Source organism: Excalfactoria chinensis, chromosome 6, assembly GCF_039878825.1.
Source record: "Excalfactoria chinensis isolate bCotChi1 chromosome 6, bCotChi1.hap2, whole genome shotgun sequence".
Taxonomy (NCBI): domain Eukaryota; kingdom Metazoa; phylum Chordata; class Aves; order Galliformes; family Phasianidae; genus Excalfactoria; species Excalfactoria chinensis.
The window spans coordinates 24,548,850-24,566,137 of NC_092830.1; the positions used below are offsets into that span (position 1 = coordinate 24,548,850).

A 17,288-nucleotide genomic window follows, 5' to 3' on the forward strand; every position below is an offset into this window, starting at 1 on the left:
CTGAAGAAAAACTGAGTCAATTATATCTTTTGTACAAATCTAGGGAAAGATTCATCACACACACAAAAAAACAAACAAACAAACAAACAAACAAACAAAAAAACACCATATACATCTTTCTATTCCAAGGCACTGTAAATAGGACAGATTGCAATGGCTGTTTGTCACTGACAAAAAATAACAACCTGGACCTGAGATTACATAACAAAGACTAGGAGTCTAATGAAAGAAATCTAATGCTGAAAAAGCAGATGTAAAGAATTTTGGGACTGTCCAAACTTATTCATAATCATTAGCACGTAACAGTTAGCACTGCTGCTATGTGTGGCACTGAAGTATTCTGAATTAAGCTGAATCAATTCCAAATAATTTCAGCTGATCTCTCTTGGATTTCTTCTAATCATAAAAACCTTTATGTAGTCAATCAAACATTGATTCATAACAATAATCCTAAAAGAAAGACGGCGACATGAAAGCAAACGATTGAAGAATTTGTTTAATAAATAAATAAATAAAAGGATTAAATATGGTGAAAGATATTTCCCAGCCTTGGCATCCAGCAGGGAGCCTCACTGGTGCCTGGATAAGGAGAGGAAAGCCTTGTACACAGGCCCTTGATATCCCCTAGTAAAGTTGTATCTCAGTGAAGGACATTGATAGAGATTCTCAAAAAAAACCCTTTGCTCTGAAAGAAGGGGTGGTGGTAGACAGAAAACGCAACACAGCCTTTCAGAACAAGGAGTCCTTTCCCAGAGGTTACATCGTCCAAACCACTGACGTATGTGAAAGAAAACACAGATGATAAATTTTCATTCTCAGTGCACATTTCCAAGTCATCACTTCAATTATTCCTATCAGTCCTGTTGTTCTCTGCCACTCCCATTTTTTTACCTCCCCCAACAAATTGAATGATACTTCTCAAAGTTTTCAGAAGTTTTACAAAGCAGTGCTTTTTGCGCACCCAATCTGCAGGTGGCAGCAAAGACCTTGGCAAGGGGCAAACCGATTATCACTTACAAAAACGTTTACATCGTATTGTTCATATTTCTTCAAGGTCTCAAGCAAGGCATAAATTCTCATGAAAAACGAAGCCGTTGCAGTTCCAGCATCAGACAGCTAACCAGGTACGTTCTTTCTTTTGCTTGTAGAGTTCATTTTACAGTATTTTGTAAGATATAACTCTCTTTTTTCTCCTCTCATATATTCAGTGGGTAATTCTAACACATATTTTTCAGCCTTTAAATCCAGGTCCTAAATATTGTGCAGCAGTTCCGACTTCGTTAAACGAAGACAGTGTACTTTTACTGACTTGGCAATTCAGCTTCTGATTCCTGCTACAAAAATGACTACATTTCCTTCTTTCCAAGAGCTCCATTTTTCTCATATGTATTTCAGAACAGGAGATTACACTGAATTTTTAAGATACTAAACGCTGTGAAGTCCCCTGTCGATCCCAGGAATTAAAGTTATTTGTTTCATGCTTTAACCTCTGTTCTAGCCTTCACTATTTTTTAACAACTCCGTAGCTCTGCAAAACTACTTTTAGCTTCAATTCTTATTAACCTACCAATTTTTTATTACAGGTCTCACCACTTCGTGATTTGGCTCGTTGTTCCTTTTTCCTATGCATATACTTCTTTGAGAGTTTGATCTAAAGAGGCATAGAGCATGGGAAAATGGGGCGACTGAGGTACTCCGCCATTCATTCCAAACAGCGCTGTCAAGATGACTATTGAAACAGGTGGAGAAAATGGGCATACACAGAAATGACAGGTTAGTTCATGTAACTCTCACTTCACCATCAAAAGGTTTAAACAAGGTAGTAGTACTATTTAATCTCATTTGTAATTCATTGTGATTTAATTACACAGTAGAACAGTATCTTAAGAATCTATGCAACTATTCAACACACTGCTTGGTGAACTGCTCTGTCTGAAGTAACTGCATTGGTAAGAAACTATTTATAAAGTTGTTATTCCCAAAAACCTTCAATTGAAAGTAAGGGGAACGCAGTCACAGACTGCAGAAGTGCAACGCCAAACATCTCTTGGTTGCTGGGACTCAGTCTTCACAGACTGCACTGCAAGTCAGGGCACAGAGGCTCGGTCATGCATCCGTTATCCAGGTTGGGCCTGTGCGTATGTAATAGTTATTCTTAGGACCCAATCCTAGTAGATTCTAAGTACCTCTTATATTATGCCAGCTTGTAAATTCTTCCTCATTAAAACAGACTCTTGGTAAATAGCAAATTAAGTAATAAGCATACTAATTTTTTTCTTCTCTTTTTATTCACAGGCATCTTTGAAGAGGAACTGGAGATTTTTATCTTCCTGTTAACATTACATTTCTGTTCAGTTTCTTTTGTTTGGTCTAAAAAGAGATGTATCACACCAGTTCTGTGAAAAATATTATGGAACCATGTAACTGAGTATACTGTATGCCAAATAAAAACCTAATGTTTCACACACTGTTCAAAAGTTTGTGTTACCCAATACCACAAATTCTAACAAGGTTTGCAAAACTTCATGCACAAAGAAAGTAACACTATGTACACTACTATCCATTTTACTTGATTAATATATAACAAATATTTTAAGATGTTATAATGTTCCTTATCTCACTTGTAAAGAATGGAAGGCTTTTTTCACATAAATAAATGCTAGGCCTAATCAGAATCAAGTGAAACCTGCACTATTGCTACGTATAAAGGTAGAAAAAAGGCACATAAAACAAGACATAATGCAAATATACAGGGGGGAAGGGGTTGTGGGGGGGGGGGGGAGGGAGGGGGAGAAGGCACCATATAACTTAAATCTAACCATGAAATAAAACATTAAATTACATTACAAAGCATACATTTTGCCTTGAATACATCTCACATAATATAAACCTTCCAGGCACAGAACCCTGTGGGGGGGGAGGGAGATGGGGCAGGGGGGGGGATGGAAAGGGCCAAGGAGAGGGATGGAAAGGGCCTAGGAGAGGTGGGGGGGGAGGAGGGTGGAGTGGGGGAAGTTTGGACACACTACCTCCATCTACAGATAGTCAATACCATGGTGAACACTGATTCTGGATCAACTCCACAAGCAAACATTTAGCTCTCCTGTGTATATTCCAAATCATAAATAACCATTTAAATATTTGTTGCTTCTCCCCTTATATATTTTACATATACAGGAATGGGAGATACTGATAAACATTTGGGGCTTTATTTGTACCTGAAGCATTTATATATATATCAGAAACGATCTAAAAAAAACCCGCACAGAAGTCAGCCTACCTAAACTCATTATAAGGTTTTCATTATCACTGCATGCAACAGTTATACAAGATGGGAAATAACATCTATTTCAGAAATCAAACCCTTATATTTGGTAACAGTGAGTACTACATGAGCACTTTTCAAGTTTCTATGACTCCATAATTCCTGTCTTTGCCCCATTGTATCTGTGCTTTCAACAAGATCAGAGTACTGGTGAGCCTAAAAAGACAGAACAAAGAATTCTGTAGTACTTTTTTTAGCCAAGTCAATTATCCCATCCAGTGTATCCTGCAGACAAACAGATGCATTATCATAATGGAGGAAGAGAAGCTGTTTACCTTGAAAGGGCACTATTTATAAAAAGGAGTATCTTTGAAATTGCAATTTGAGGGGAAAAAAGAGTGTTTACATTTCCTCAATACATAAAGAAGTATTACATGTGTACCCTTCCTTTAACTCTCAGAAACTCATCTCACTTTCAAAAGTCCCAAATGCCCATGACAGATTTAGCCTAGGAAAAAGTGCCAAACTTATCGAGAGGGAAATCTGTTCATCTCAGCTCCTTTCAAAAATACACTGACATGTATAAGTGTAATTTTTCTACAGTGATAAGTGTAGAGGCAGGTACTGATACAGGTAGTGAGACTACCTGCCAGCACAGGCATAAGTGAGAGTGGGAAAGCAATGTATTTCTGAAAGTTGCATTTTCAAACTGAGAACATTTTGACTCACAGCTTACTACTTCGAACATCAAGGTTCATTTTGAACTGAAACTAAGACCTCAAATTCACATTCCAGCATCCACATATTATTCTTTTTTCCCCTAAAGATATAAAAATACTGATCTCACTACAATGTGAAAGCAAGAATTAAAAGATCTGTATAAAAAACTGATGAGATCATTATTGCTGAGAAGTCTTATGCCCCTTCCTCCTCCTTCCTCTCCCTCCTCCTGCTTACCATGCCTCAGTTTTCTGACCCCCAGTGAACTCTTAAATAAATCCATGAAGTCAACAATCCTTGGTTTTAAGTTAGGGGGGGGGGGGGGGGGGGAAAGAAAAGAAAAAATAAAAAAATAAAAAAATTCCTTTTTCATCAGTTAACTTTGTATTTACACTGAAAAACTGCAGCTAAGGGAGAATCTTTATACATGTACGTATGGAAAAAGGCCTACTACAACATCCTACTGATTAAATCTTAGTTTGGGACTAATCTGATTTTTACTGTATCAAACAAACAGTGTAACAGTTTAATTGCTGAACTCTAATGCTTCACATCCTTAATACCTGGACTCAACATACGTAAAGAAGTATTAAGTGTGTACCCTTTTCTTTGACTCTTGAAAATTTATCTCACTTTTGAAAGCCCCACATGCACTTCTCTCAGAAGGCTAGACTAACAACTAGACTTCACACGGTACATGGACAACACGGTGAGAATTCGGTATTTTTCTCTCTATCACAGCACGCTCCAGCTGCAGAGTGCACGGGCTGGGCAGCGCTTTTCTCAACGCAGCCATCGAGCAAAGCGTCCCTGCCGCGTTCTCAGCGCTCCCCCTGCTGACAGTTCCCTGGTAGGTACGGAAAGAAAGAAGCAGCTATAATGAGATGAGAAGTGAGGGACTGATGATAGCGCACGTCATCAGGAAAGATGGGGCTTATGAAAGCAGAAATTCAGGAAATAAAGGACTGGGCTTTTGTGAAGCACATGAGGAGGTAAGGGAAGGAAGACTTAGCTATCATGTTGTTCCCGCCCTCTTCCAGTCTTGAAGTTGCATTGTTTGTAATACAGCCCCTTTCAGAACTCAGAATAACTATAATTATTCCCATTACAAAAAATGTAGTGAGCTTTGATACACAGCCACGTTGTTGTTTGTTTCTTTGTTTGTCTTGTTCTTAATAAATCTTTTAAATTGTCAAGCAATCTACTAAGAGCTAAAAGTTTGAAACAAAAACAAAATAAAACCGCACAGTTTTTCGTGCCAACTTAATTCCATCTCATAAGACACATGTATTACAATGCAGTCTGAACTCAGTGTTCCTAGTTCCATACATTGTTTTTCCTTGTTAAGCATCTTCATTCTACAGGACCAAAGCTTTGTCAGCCATAGGTTTAGAAATGTGTTCAGCAAGTGAAGGGAAAGCAGAAAGGAAAATCTCACAACTAAGAAACAGTAATGATATATCAAACAGCTTCTGACAACTTATTTCTTCTGTCAAGCTCAAACTTCCCATGTTAGCAGGTCAGTTTTTTAATAAGAAAAAATGCAAAAGTATTTGTTTAATATAGTAAGTAGGAGTAGGTTTAAATTCAGATGGAACACTATTTCAATTTTAATTCCAAATAAGTATTGTGTTTCTATTTCAATTATTTTTTTTTCCATAATTACATTATATTCCTTACACAAGAAAAACAACAGCGTCAGAGGGAGCTTGAAAGCAGTAACAGACTATCCTTTTACAGAAACAGTGTACTGTTAAAACTAAGCTATTAGGTAACTATTGCTGAATTACAGTTATAAGGTAGTAAATAACAAATGGAAGTGCATGTGTTGAGCCCATTAGCAGATTCTGCTTTAAGTACTGTGAAGTGCTCAGAGTGATTCAGCGCCTTCATAAAAGGTCCTTCACAATGCAAGCAAGTACATAAAAATGAATGGTACAACAGCACAGAACAGAAAACACTCTATACAGTCAAACTAAAGCTAATCAGTGTTCAGCCGGCAAACAGAAAGATAGGAAGTGAAAATAATCCTAAAAAATAATAATAATAATAATAATAAAAATTTTTAAAAAAATCACTATTTAATTACCATTGTGTTACATATATACCTGTGCATCAGTCCTACAAAATACAGTCACTCTAGAAACTAGAATATCAACCCATACATGATTATAGAATCATAGAATCACCAAGGTTGGAAAAGACCTACAGGATCATCCAGTCCAGCCATCCACCTATCACCAGTATTTCCCACTAAAACAAATCCCTCAGTATTGAACAGCTCCAGGGACAGTGAACCCACCATCTCTCTGGGCAACCGCCTATGCCCGTGCCTGGTCACTCACTTTGGAAATAAGTAGCTGAGAATTCTAAACTTTGCCTTAAAAACACTGCTTCAACAAACATAAATATAGATACAAAATATTTTTCTGCAGTACACAAAAAATAGTGTATGTACTTTAGTTCAAGTTCTTTTTTTTCTATTTAAGTAACACATAATAATTTTATTTGCTTTTCTGAGCATGCCTAAATATGAAGATGATGTTTCAGAGAGCTTCTTTAAATGTTTGACAAAATTTCTAAGAGGTGATCCTATAGAGTTTAGTTGATTACCTGTTACCAAAAGCAGTATTCCCTAGATTAATACATTTTTGCCAGCTGTGTTTCCTGAGATGGCAAAATTTGGTGTAAGATGAACAATTCAGTAGATAGGAAGCAGCTGGATTGAAATGGAAAGGATTACCATCAATCACTGGCCATTAGATGCATTTAGCTTGCATGAAAAACTAGGTGCTGATAGCAAATTAAAGGATGAATGTCACTGACTCTGAGTTAAATCTGCAATTGGAATTACACAGTTCTATAGAATCCTTCCGTGTAAACATGAATATAGCTATGTGATGGATATCAGTTTCCATTAAAACTATTTTACTTGAATATAACTTTGAATATCACCACTTTGACTGTAAACAAAGTACTTCTTATCTTAATCTCTCCATCTGGACAAGAAGAACAGCTGTACTGACCTTCTGAATGTAAAAACTACCCAGAAGCACCAATCCTGTTCACTACTAATAGGAATCATGCCATTTCTTCCACTCCACAGTCCAAGCATTCCTCTGTACATGGCGTGGCATGGCGCCCATCCAGCCTTTTGGGTTGTTAAAAAGGCATCTGATTCTTTCTTTCCCATTTTTTTTATAACTAACTGAAAACCTAAGCAAACTCTTTGACAAATCAGAAGAGCAAGTAGGAAAATGCATGTAGTTAAGGGAGACATCTCCCTTTAACAGCAGAGAGCTGCTAGTTCTACTGAAAACATATCCTTTAGCCGAGTGTATCCTTCATTCAAGCTAGAAATGAATGAGTGCCCGTGGAATTTTTTCAAATGATTGAATTAATCCTCGGTGCATCTCATAATGTGGATACATTCACTACTAGCATACTGACAAAAAACCCAGCTGCTACATGTTTTCCATAACCAAGCCAGTGCTGAACAACTAGTTCACTTTGTGCTTTTCTTCACAACTGATGCAATAACTAAAACACATTACTATAACACAGTGCACTGAAATAACCAAAAGAAAACAGAAAACTCAGTCATGAAAGGTTATCATTATTTCACAGCCTACGATGTGGAGCATTTGCTCCTACAATACACCTCTCTAGCCTACAAAAAATAAATAAATAAAAAAAAATTTAAAAAAAAAAAAAAACAAAAAAAAAAAAAACAAAAAACAGGTCATTGTGTTTTCTGTCATCTAAGTAATCACAGAAAGGGCTAACAATCAATGAAAGACCAGATAGGTGTTTCACGAAAGGATCTACTGAGTGATAATTGCTAAGTAGAAACACCCAGCAATGACCCTTTAAATTGTAATTACCCTCGCGTGGTGTTCACTTACAGCCTGGCAATTACTCCATCAGAATCCTTTGAAGGGTGTGAGAGGCATTTTAAACTACTCTCTGCACCTCAGTTAAACCACAGTCGTAACTCACAAAGCATGAACAACGTTAGTCTCTTAAAACACATTCTCGTGTTTATAACTTTCATGGCCACATGCGTGCCGTGCCCTCTTATAGTTTTGCTGAAGACCTTGTTTAGTTTTATTCTGCAGATGAAGAGAAAACAAAACGAAACAAACAAACAAACAACAAAAAAGGTGTATTATCAATGGCAGCATCAAATGGCTGAAAGATTTTACAGGCAAATGGTGGTGTTGAACAAAAAATGGGTTTAGTATAGTTTCTTGTTTTAACATTGAGATTAGAACATAGGAGAACACTAAACACCCTTTATAGGGCAGTCACACGATATCAAATAAAGCTTTGACATTAAGACCTCACTTCTGTTTACAAGAAATGGGCCAGTATTTAAAACAAGGACATCTACCACAGCCACTTCATGTTAGAACATGGTCTTCTGCTAACAATTGCACCAAGGCAAAAAACAATGTTTCCAATATGTTGTACTGTCAAAGAGGCAGTGCTGTACATCTATGCTGTGCTACTTACAACTATAAATTAAAAATACTTGTATCATTTTAAAAGCAAATGTATTAAACTCAGCAGAAGTTCCCAGAGTAATTCTGACCCAGATCTGTGTGAGGCTTCATTAAGAGCAGTTGGAAAAGTCAGAGATTACTTTTTCCCCTCTTCTCCAAAAAGATATTGGGTTTTCAGTATACGCTGGACAAGGAGGAAATGGCTACTCCTAGCTTCTTAAGCACAAATTATATAAAGGCTTTCTGATGTGATGTCTTGAGAAGAAAATGAAAGAGGAGAGGAAGCATCAGAAGCCTTTCATCCTTTCATGGATTGGAAAATTCACATAATACCTAAAAAAATTTTATATTGATTTCCTGTGCCTTTTGAAACTAAAGCTTTGCTCCCAAAAGCTGTAAGGGCAATTCTTCCAATCTGGTCGGGGAAAATAAATAAGTAAATAGCATCAATCACTACAGAAATAAAACAGAGCTCACTAAGCCCCGCATTAACAATAAAATGCAAATTTTAGAGCTGCCATCATAGCGGGACTCCCCTTTGTTGTTCATCTACCAGAATCAGCACAATAGTAATTAACAAGTAGAAACAATAACATAAAGGAATGATGTTTTACTGCTTCTTCTGATTAGATGTTATCTGTAACACTAAATGCATGGTAATGATTCACTTAAGAAGTGTATCTCTATAATTTTTCCAGACAGTGTCCAGGACTAACATACAGGTTTCTAACCAGCACTGTAAGCTCTGTTCTCTATACAGTAAACTCTCTGATTAATAGATTCAAACGTGCACATTTACGATTAATTGCCTTATTACACGCTTAGAATTCTATACTAGAAACCAAACTAACTAAATCCGTCGGTAATGGTCCATTTCAGGCAAATCATTCTGAATGTACTAATAACTCATTGTCATCAAAGAAGACTTAGCTACAGTCTCCTCCAACGAATTTCTCTGGGTTTTGTTTGCTTTTCTTCATTAAAGGGCACAGATACAAGTTGTAACTTGCACCTTGGTAGAGATTGCTGTGGGTGGGGAACCTCTTTAAAACAAGGAGGGGGGGGGGGGGGGAAGGAAGCGAAGTACCCAACTTGACATTCAAGAGAACTCTTCTCGTTAACAAGGAGAACAAAAGATCTGCGGACATATGTATGAAGCATACTCAAGGCAGCTTCTAAAAACGTCGGGTCGGGTTTCAACACTTTAAACAAAGGGGCACGTAATTCCTACTGCATTTTATGAGAGGAAAAAGAAAACCACGATTGCCTTAGAAAATATAGACGGCCTTAAAGGAAAGCGGCCCGAAGGGTGGCATTATTTGACTTTTGCCAGCTCACTGCAAATACTTCGCCGTGACACGGATTTCTTTGAAGTCTGCGAATTAACATGATGTCTCAAACACGTTCGACGCTGTGTGAAAGCTAGTTCATTATCTCTGGCTGTATAAACTCAAGCAGTGGCAGCTGTTTACTGAAACAACCTGTAAATGTGTTAGCCCGTGTTTGCAGAGGATAAGGACTGTGCCATCCCTAGCCCACTTCAGACCGTGAAAGAGGTTCTTTTCTCACCCTTATCTGAATCATCCTCGAACAGTCTGCCTCTGAACAGAGTTTACTCCTCTTCTTTGATCTACTTTATAAAAACATCAGAACTGTTTACTTTGAAATGCACACATTTCTTGGGGGTGTGGGGAAAGGAGATGTCTTAAGACACAACGGACGTTTTTCAAGCCAGCTGGTCACTTTCTCAACTTTTCTTGTCCTGTCCAACATCCTGAAGCATAATTTCATTGCCCAGTCTGGGTCTTAAATGAATTCATAAGAATTAACTAGTTCTACTCCTTATTAGAAGGGTCAGAATTTCCCACCTTGATTTCTAACAAATGACCTAACAAACTGCCGTGCTAACGCCCCTGCAATCTACTTGAGACTCTTCCCTCCTTGAAAACTTATTTAGGATTTGGAAACTTCACAAACACAGGTCAGCAACTGCACCATGCACTTCAGAGCACAGAGAAAACATTTATCTCAGCCCTCAGCCTCATGGGCAGCAGTGAAAAGCTCCAAGTCTAAACAGCACAAACACACCCTGAGCTGACAAACAGCAGCACGTTACTTATGGGCACGGTGGGGAGATACTCCACATTTTTCCCTTGTTTCTAAGCCCAGTGAGCACTTATTCATACCTCAGATCACTTTGCTGATAGAAAGGCAAGAGTATTCCTCCAAGCAAGCAAGGAGAGCTCCAGATCTGGAATTAGCTCTTACAAAAGAGCCCTCGGTCCATTTTCACCAACCCCTTCAGAATCCTCATCCTTTGTCCCAGGGAGATGAAGACCGAAAATCGCGATACGGTTGGAGTCGGGGTCATAACGGCCAGCACAGGCCGCAATGCGGTTATCAGCGCTTGCACGGCCAGGGGGTGACTCAGGGCTGAACTTGGCGCCAGGTCAGGCAGCCTTGAGCCCCGCTAACTGCGGCGCTCAGAGATTAGGCGGATGTAACAATCACCTGAGAGGGAGATTAAAGGCCTCTCAACGGGGTCCTTTGTTCTCGTCCTCATTTGATGCTCTGCTAACCACGCCGCGGAAGGTGCTTTAAATGTTTGCCCCCAGCGCAGGGACGGTTTCAGAGAACAAGGAAAGCCTCGCTGTCATGGAGAAGGGCCCCTTCTCGGTAGAGTGGTTGGCGCAGAGCAGCCGCGGCGGGGATAACCACGCAGCTCGGGGGGAGAGCGGCAGGACCGCTGCTGGCGGCCGTCGGAAGAACAACAGCGGCACGTGCGGCGCTGGCCGCGTCACCACCTCTCCGACGCCGCTCTCCCTCCCCGCAGCACACGCAGTACAAGCGGCTCCGCGGCGGGGCAGCCCCACGCACGAGGTGGAGGCGGGAGGCGGCGCGCGGCCCCGCACCAAATTCTCGGCAGCGCAGCTGCAGGAGCTCGAGCGGAGCTTCCGCGAGCAGCGCTACATCGGCGCCAGCGAGAAGAGGCGGCTGGCGGCGGCGCTGGACCTCTCGCAGAGCCAGGTGAGCCGGATTGGGGCCGGAGGTAGGGACGGGGCGGGTCTGTGTCCGGCTCTGCCCCGTTGCCACGGAGAGTTAGCATCCTCGTTTCGGCTGGCACCGTTGTGTGTGTTTGCACTGACTCATAAATACCAGATTTCTGGCCGTTTCTCTCTTAAAACGATGCCTAGACGTGGTGGCATTGTGGGATTTCCCTCAGAGCAGAATCAGCCCTGCTGCACCTGAGCTGCAGGTGAGCCAAATCACTACACCATCAGAGCAGCATTATCAGCTCCATATCTTGCAGCTGCTACCCGCTTAGTCAGACAGGGTGCTTGCACGTCACTGCGTGGAATGGAGCAGACTGGGGTGGTTCTTGACTTTTTATTTCTTATCCCCAGATAAAGACCTGGTTTCAGAATCGCCGCATGAAATTTAAACGCGAGACACAGGATGCCAGGGTGGAAGCCCTTGTCTCAGGCCTGTTCCTTCCTTATCACTGTTACCCGGATACAGTGACACCCAGCTGTCCTCATGGGGTGGATGTCAGTGTCTCCCCAACCACCGGTGCTCCTCTCCACCCAGCGGGGCCCAGCCCAGCCCTGCAGGTGCCCCCTGTTCCAGCTCAGCTCCTGCAGACAGCTTTACCAGGCACAGCCTTGCTGTTTCCCCCTGGCCCAGCATTGCCTGTGTACTCTGCTGTGATACCATCTGCGACTTTAACCAGTGACCACAAAGGACTGAGGTTCCAGCCCTACCTACCTTCTTGTTAACAGCACCAAAGATTATCTGTAATCTGCCAAATATCTAAAGAGTAATTATTTATTTAGTTATATTAAACATGTGGATGACTTATTTTTTAATCTTTCTCTCTCTCACACACACACACCCCAATGTTAAAAAGAAACAACAACCTCGAAGTATAATATTGAGAGGGGAAGTGGAAGACTTGAAGGTTCTACAGCCTTCAATTCACTGTACTGAAACACTTCTTTTCCAGAAGTTTGTTTTCAGAAAATAGTCTGTATTCAGGTGTGGCTCCTCACTAGGAAAAGGGAACATTTATTATATTTTATGTATGCAGTATCTACATGATGAAATAACATAGTGATGGCAGCAAGCAAATTAAAATGAGAATTATGCCATATGTGTCAGCCCTCTGACCAAACACAAATTGCCTAATATTTTATTTTGTCTGTATGCTTTGCACAGTCCTTGAAGTCACCTCTCCCTTATGTGGCTGCTTTTAAACACAGGAAGCTAATGGATTACTTGTCAATCATCTTTTTCATGCCAGTGCCAAATATCCTTGTAACTTAAATCTACTGCTGAAAATACACTAGTTGTTCCCAAGTTTTGTTCTACTACAATCACTGAAAAAATGAAACATTTGTTATTTATTACAACTACAGCTTCAACTGAACTTGGCAGATTCAATAACTCCAAGCTACAGTGCAGCGTTAGGCTTGCATCAGGTACTCTTGGGACTGCTCCTTAAAATCCTCAAGCAAGCTTTACAGAGAATGGCAGATTCAAGCCTGCAGGTAGGGAGTAATGAGAAGCACACCCTGCATCAGCATAGAACTACACCAGCAGGTGTGATTACATCTCTCTTGCCCTTGACCATCCTAACCTGATTGCTAGCCAAAACAAAATAACTATGTATTGTCCAGTAAAAATAACAGTAGAATATCTCATTTTGAGGTAGAAATGCTGAATAAAAAGAAGCGGACAAACATGGCCTACAACCCCATTGCTCAATGCTGCTGTTTTTCACTACCCCCACCACTTGTGTTTCAGGGTTGAGGAAAGCAAAGCTGAATGTACAGTTCTTGGCAGACAACAAGGGATGGTGAGGAATAGGAGATAGACTTCTACCTACAGTCCTAGCTTCTGTTCAGATTGTTTCCTCTGATGTAATACCCCAAACTCTAATCGCCAACTATGCTGTCAAGAAGCACCCATAGCTTACAGGAGAGGAAAGGGGACAACCCATCATTGTCACTCAGAGGAGATCCCCTCTCCCAGCACAATCACACCTCTTTTCTCCCTGCCCCACCAGGACTCTGTTCTGAGGTAGGACAAAAGGTGCATTAATCTGCCTCTGCAACCCAGAGAAAATGCAGCATGGTGACTCAGGACCAGCTAACCTGCAAATTCTAGATGCTGCTGACCAGCAAGTTTACAGGCAGCCCTGCCCCCTCTTAAGTGTTACGACCACATCAGGTTTAGACACCATTTCAAAAGTGGAGACCCCAGGCTGTTACATTGAAACTCGTGGCCCCTGGGGTTGAAGGCAGCAAGGGGAAAATCAAGACTACATTGCAGCAATCAATCTAGTTTCTAATGCACTTACGAGTTGAATAAACTTCATTAAATTCTAAAAGAAAGGTGCTAATTGATCCCTTCCCCTAGAGGAATGAAAACCATGATCACTGCTTTTTCCTAATGGGAAAGGGACAATAAAGTTTCGGGATCGTTAGAGCAAAAAACTAAAGCTGCTCCCTTCAAATACTGCTTCTCCTAAAAGCATCAATTTACCTAAAGAGTGTTGCAAAATATGTAATTACCGTGAGCATCCAGTGGGGAATCAAAGGCCAAATTTGCAGATTAAAATCTCATTTAGATAATATGACTATTAACAGAACTCTAATTATGCTCTTAAATCTTTTTCAAGATGCTGGTTTTACTAATTGTAAAACTTTAGAACTCTATGCTGAATATTTGAACTATTTAATCACTGTTTAAAAAATGCAATGGCTTAATGAACATCTGTGATTAACACAGTTGGAGCTCTCGGGTGGAAAATGGACTGGAAGTGCAAAGGAATACAGCAATTAACATTCAGAAGAAAAGCTCACCTTCATCTTCCTCTTTGCTGCGCCTCAAACACAGTACAAAACAACTGGCAAGGCTCAGGCTCTCAAACGTAACAGCATACAGAATCCCTCTCAGCTTGACTGCAGAAAAGCCAGGTAATATGCCTGCAGCGTTTTAATTCTTCCCCCTTACTTGAAGAGTAGTTCACAGGTGAAACCATTACACACGTTGCACAGGTGATGCCTAACAATTTATATACATATGAAAACTGGAGTTGTGCAATTCCCAGTCCAAAATAAACTTAATTTTGTCCTACACTGTGGGAAATCTTTCAAATGTAAGTTTTCACTCTGGCTTTACTTCCTTCACTTCCCTTTCAGCAGCAGCAGGCACAAAGTAAAGGCTGTAGGCACAAACTGTAAGCACATCACAGCTTTAGCATAATTACACATTTCAGCTGTGCTTAAGGTACCTCTTCAGGGCATCTAGAAATCAAAGGAAAATAGAAGTATTTGGGGGAAAGAAAAATAAAGCTTTTCAAAAAGGTGAAACATAAAGAAGACCGAGAGGCACCACATCCAATAAATTTTAATGCTGGTTAGTACAAATATTAAATTATTACTCTTTACATTTAACTTAAAAAAAATAAACATATAAGGTTACAAATGAGACACACACACACACACAAAAAAAAAATCCATCTGAGCAGAAAATAATACATTACACCACTCATTTTTTTTTCCCCTTTTGTCTGCCATGTTTTCACTATCAGGCATACACAGGGTGGCATCTACTGTCCATTTTATTCTGAATTACTGGATGGAAAGAAGAATGAGGAGGAAGCAAATGTTGATGGTAGTACGGCAGCTCGTTTGCCATGAAGCGGTAGGTGCTTTGCAAAGCATCGTATCTGGGGAAGGAGAAGCTGAGCTGCATCGCAGACGCGGGGGGAAGAGGCAGGAGTCTCTGATGCTGCGGAGCAAAGGGATAGTGGAAGGATAACGGAAAGCCTTCATCGGGAAGGAGGGCTGGAGCTGTGGTTCCCGGGGGGAAGTTGAAGTGTGAAGCAGGAGACATGAGGCTGTGCTGTTGGTCCTGGATTTGCCTCTTCAGTTTCATCCTCCTGTTCTGAAACCAGGTCTTGATCTAAGAAATAAGGGGGGGGGGGAAGGGGGAAGAGAAACGGCTCAGTACTCTGCTTACAAGTGCAAACAACGGTACTATGCCGGACCTTTACATGCTCGCTTTCCTTTAATTGCCTGGGTTGGGCTAATGCCCGAACTAACCAAGCACGGAGGATCAGAGCGAGGACGGGTTAAGGATCGATCACTTTGGAGTATTAAGAACGTCTATATGCTTTGAAAGATATACACAACTAGACGTACATCGAGGTTTGGCTGGTTAACTTGTAAGTTATTAAACAGAGGAACCCAGCCAAAGACCGCTAGATCGGCTCAGCGCAGCCACGCGAGAAGGCCGGCACCCACCTGGACCTCCGAGAGCTGCAGGGCGGCAGCCAGCTTCCTCCTCTCCGAGGCTCCCAGGTACTTCTGGCGCTGGAAGGTCTTCTCCATTCGGCACACCTGCTCCGAGCTGAAGGCAGTCCGTGCCCGTCGCTGCCGCCCGCGGCTCCCGCACGGCGCTTCCGCTTCGGACCGCTCCCCGCCAGCGCTCTCGCTCTCGTAGCCAGAGGACTCGTCGGCGCTCTGCCAGCCACCGTCAGGGGCTGCCGAAGTGATGGAAGGGTCGGCGGTGAGGCCTCTTCCCGCAACCGAAGCCTCCACCACCTCCGCTGCACCGGCACGAATTGAGGTCCCGACCCACACCCGCCCACACCCTGCTCACACACCTGGCTCCGACGGGCACTGCTCGCTGGGCTCCTGGGGACCGGTACCGCTCCGCCGCTCTTCGCAGGGCTCGCAGTCTGATGGCTGTTCCAGCCTGGGACTCCCTCGTCGGGGCTCGGCCCTGACCAGGAGGGAATTGCGGCCGCGGTCCTGCGAGGTGGGGGCGCGGGGAGGGGGAACGCAGCAGATGTGGGGCCGCACCCCGTGGGATTTGGGCTCTGTTGCCAGGGAAATGTCGGCCTGGCTCATGGCGATGAAGGGCTCGGGTTGTCGGCCTCGATCGGCTCTTATACAGACGCTTCAGTCCCGAGCACTCTCGTTTGCAAGTGTGAAGCCACATCAAAGTGGGAATCGAGCAGAGATAACAGTTGCCAGCGAGGAAGAAAGTTCACACGTCTGGCAAATGTCTACAAGGCCCTGGCTCCAGCCTGTCTGCGGGGCCAGGGAAACCCTCTTGAAGTGTAAACCTGCCCCTATTCCCCGGAGGGCAGGGCACGGGCAGGCCCAGCCTCGTGAAGGGGCGTTTAAAGATATCGATATTGCCGCTACCAGCGGAGTTTTTACCCGCTAGCTGTCTGGCCGCGATATCCCGACACCGACATCGAGAGCGCTTGGCCAGACGGAAGGCTGAGGGATGAGCGAATCCCGGTTGCCAGCTCCGCCGCCAGGCGCCTCACCGGCAGAGCGGACCTGGGGAAAGCGGTTGGGGTCCGCTGACCACAAACTCCTATCCCCCAGGGCTGAGCTTTCACCTGTGCTGGGGCTCGGCGGTGCCGCGGGCCCTCTCACCTTGGACTTGGCGCCACCCGTCTAGCCAGAAAGCTTCCCCAACCTCCCAAAGACCCGAGCGATCAAAGCACGAAGCGAGCAGCGCTCGCACCTCATCAACCCCTAACCGTCCCCAGCCCACACGGAGCTTCCCGAGGAGGGCGATGTCTTTGTAACTCGGGGAGGGCTCCGCGAAGGCATCCCCCCACGTCCCACCCCAGCAAGGCTGGGAACCGGGCTGCAACAGGGAAAGGGCCTGTGACTTTCTACAGAAAGAACAACGCACAGAGCCCAGATGTACGGGTAAATGTGAGTTTTCTCTCCATAAGTAATAATAATAATCAGTATCTATGTCACTAT

The 17,288-nt window shown here is 42.6% G+C and overlaps 2 protein-coding genes and 1 long non-coding RNA gene across 3 annotated transcripts; 2 read left to right on the plus strand and 1 right to left on the minus strand.

Annotated features, from left to right (window-relative positions):
• The first annotated feature begins 1,068 nt into the window (after positions 1-1,068).
• Positions 1,069-2,465, plus strand: LOC140254275 (uncharacterized). Its single transcript, XR_011904125.1, has 4 exons — positions 1,069-1,124; positions 1,584-1,773; positions 1,872-1,949; positions 2,296-2,465. It is a non-coding gene; the product is annotated as an uncharacterized lncRNA (long non-coding RNA).
• Positions 2,466-10,778: 8,313 nt separating this feature from the next.
• Positions 10,779-12,332, plus strand: LOC140254301 (uncharacterized). The gene is made up of 2 exons (XM_072340689.1): positions 10,779-11,517; positions 11,895-12,332. The coding sequence occupies exons 1-2, from the start codon at positions 11,092-11,094 to the stop codon at positions 12,264-12,266; spliced, it is 798 nt and encodes a 265-aa protein (XP_072196790.1). The 5' UTR covers positions 10,779-11,091; the 3' UTR covers positions 12,267-12,332.
• Positions 12,333-14,913: 2,581 nt separating this feature from the next.
• Positions 14,914-17,002, minus strand: LOC140254229 (uncharacterized). Its single transcript, XM_072340602.1, has 3 exons — positions 16,163-17,002; positions 15,801-16,039; positions 14,914-15,459 (listed from the first exon to the last, which is right to left on the minus strand). Exons 1-3 carry the CDS (start codon positions 16,407-16,409, stop codon positions 15,082-15,084), a joined length of 864 nt encoding a protein of 287 aa, XP_072196703.1. The 5' UTR covers positions 16,410-17,002; the 3' UTR covers positions 14,914-15,081.
• Positions 17,003-17,288: the final 286 nt, after the last annotated feature.

Coding starts and splice junctions, on each gene's coding strand:
- LOC140254301 (XM_072340689.1), top strand. CDS start 11,092: ATGTTTGCCCCCAGCGCAGGGACGGTTTCAGAGAACAAGGAAAGCCTC. Junction 11,518..11,894: donor TGGACCTCTCGCAGAGCCAG/GTGAGCCGGATT, acceptor TCTTATCCCCAG/ATAAAGACCTGGTTTCAGAA.
- LOC140254229 (XM_072340602.1), bottom strand. CDS start 16,409: ATGAGCCAGGCCGACATTTCCCTGGCAACAGAGCCCAAATCCCACGGG. Junction 16,040..16,162: donor GCAGTGCCCGTCGGAGCCAG/GTGTGTGAGCAG, acceptor TCACTTCGGCAG/CCCCTGACGGTGGCTGGCAG. Junction 15,460..15,800: donor TGCAGCTCTCGGAGGTCCAG/GTGGGTGCCGGC, acceptor CTTATTTCTTAG/ATCAAGACCTGGTTTCAGAA.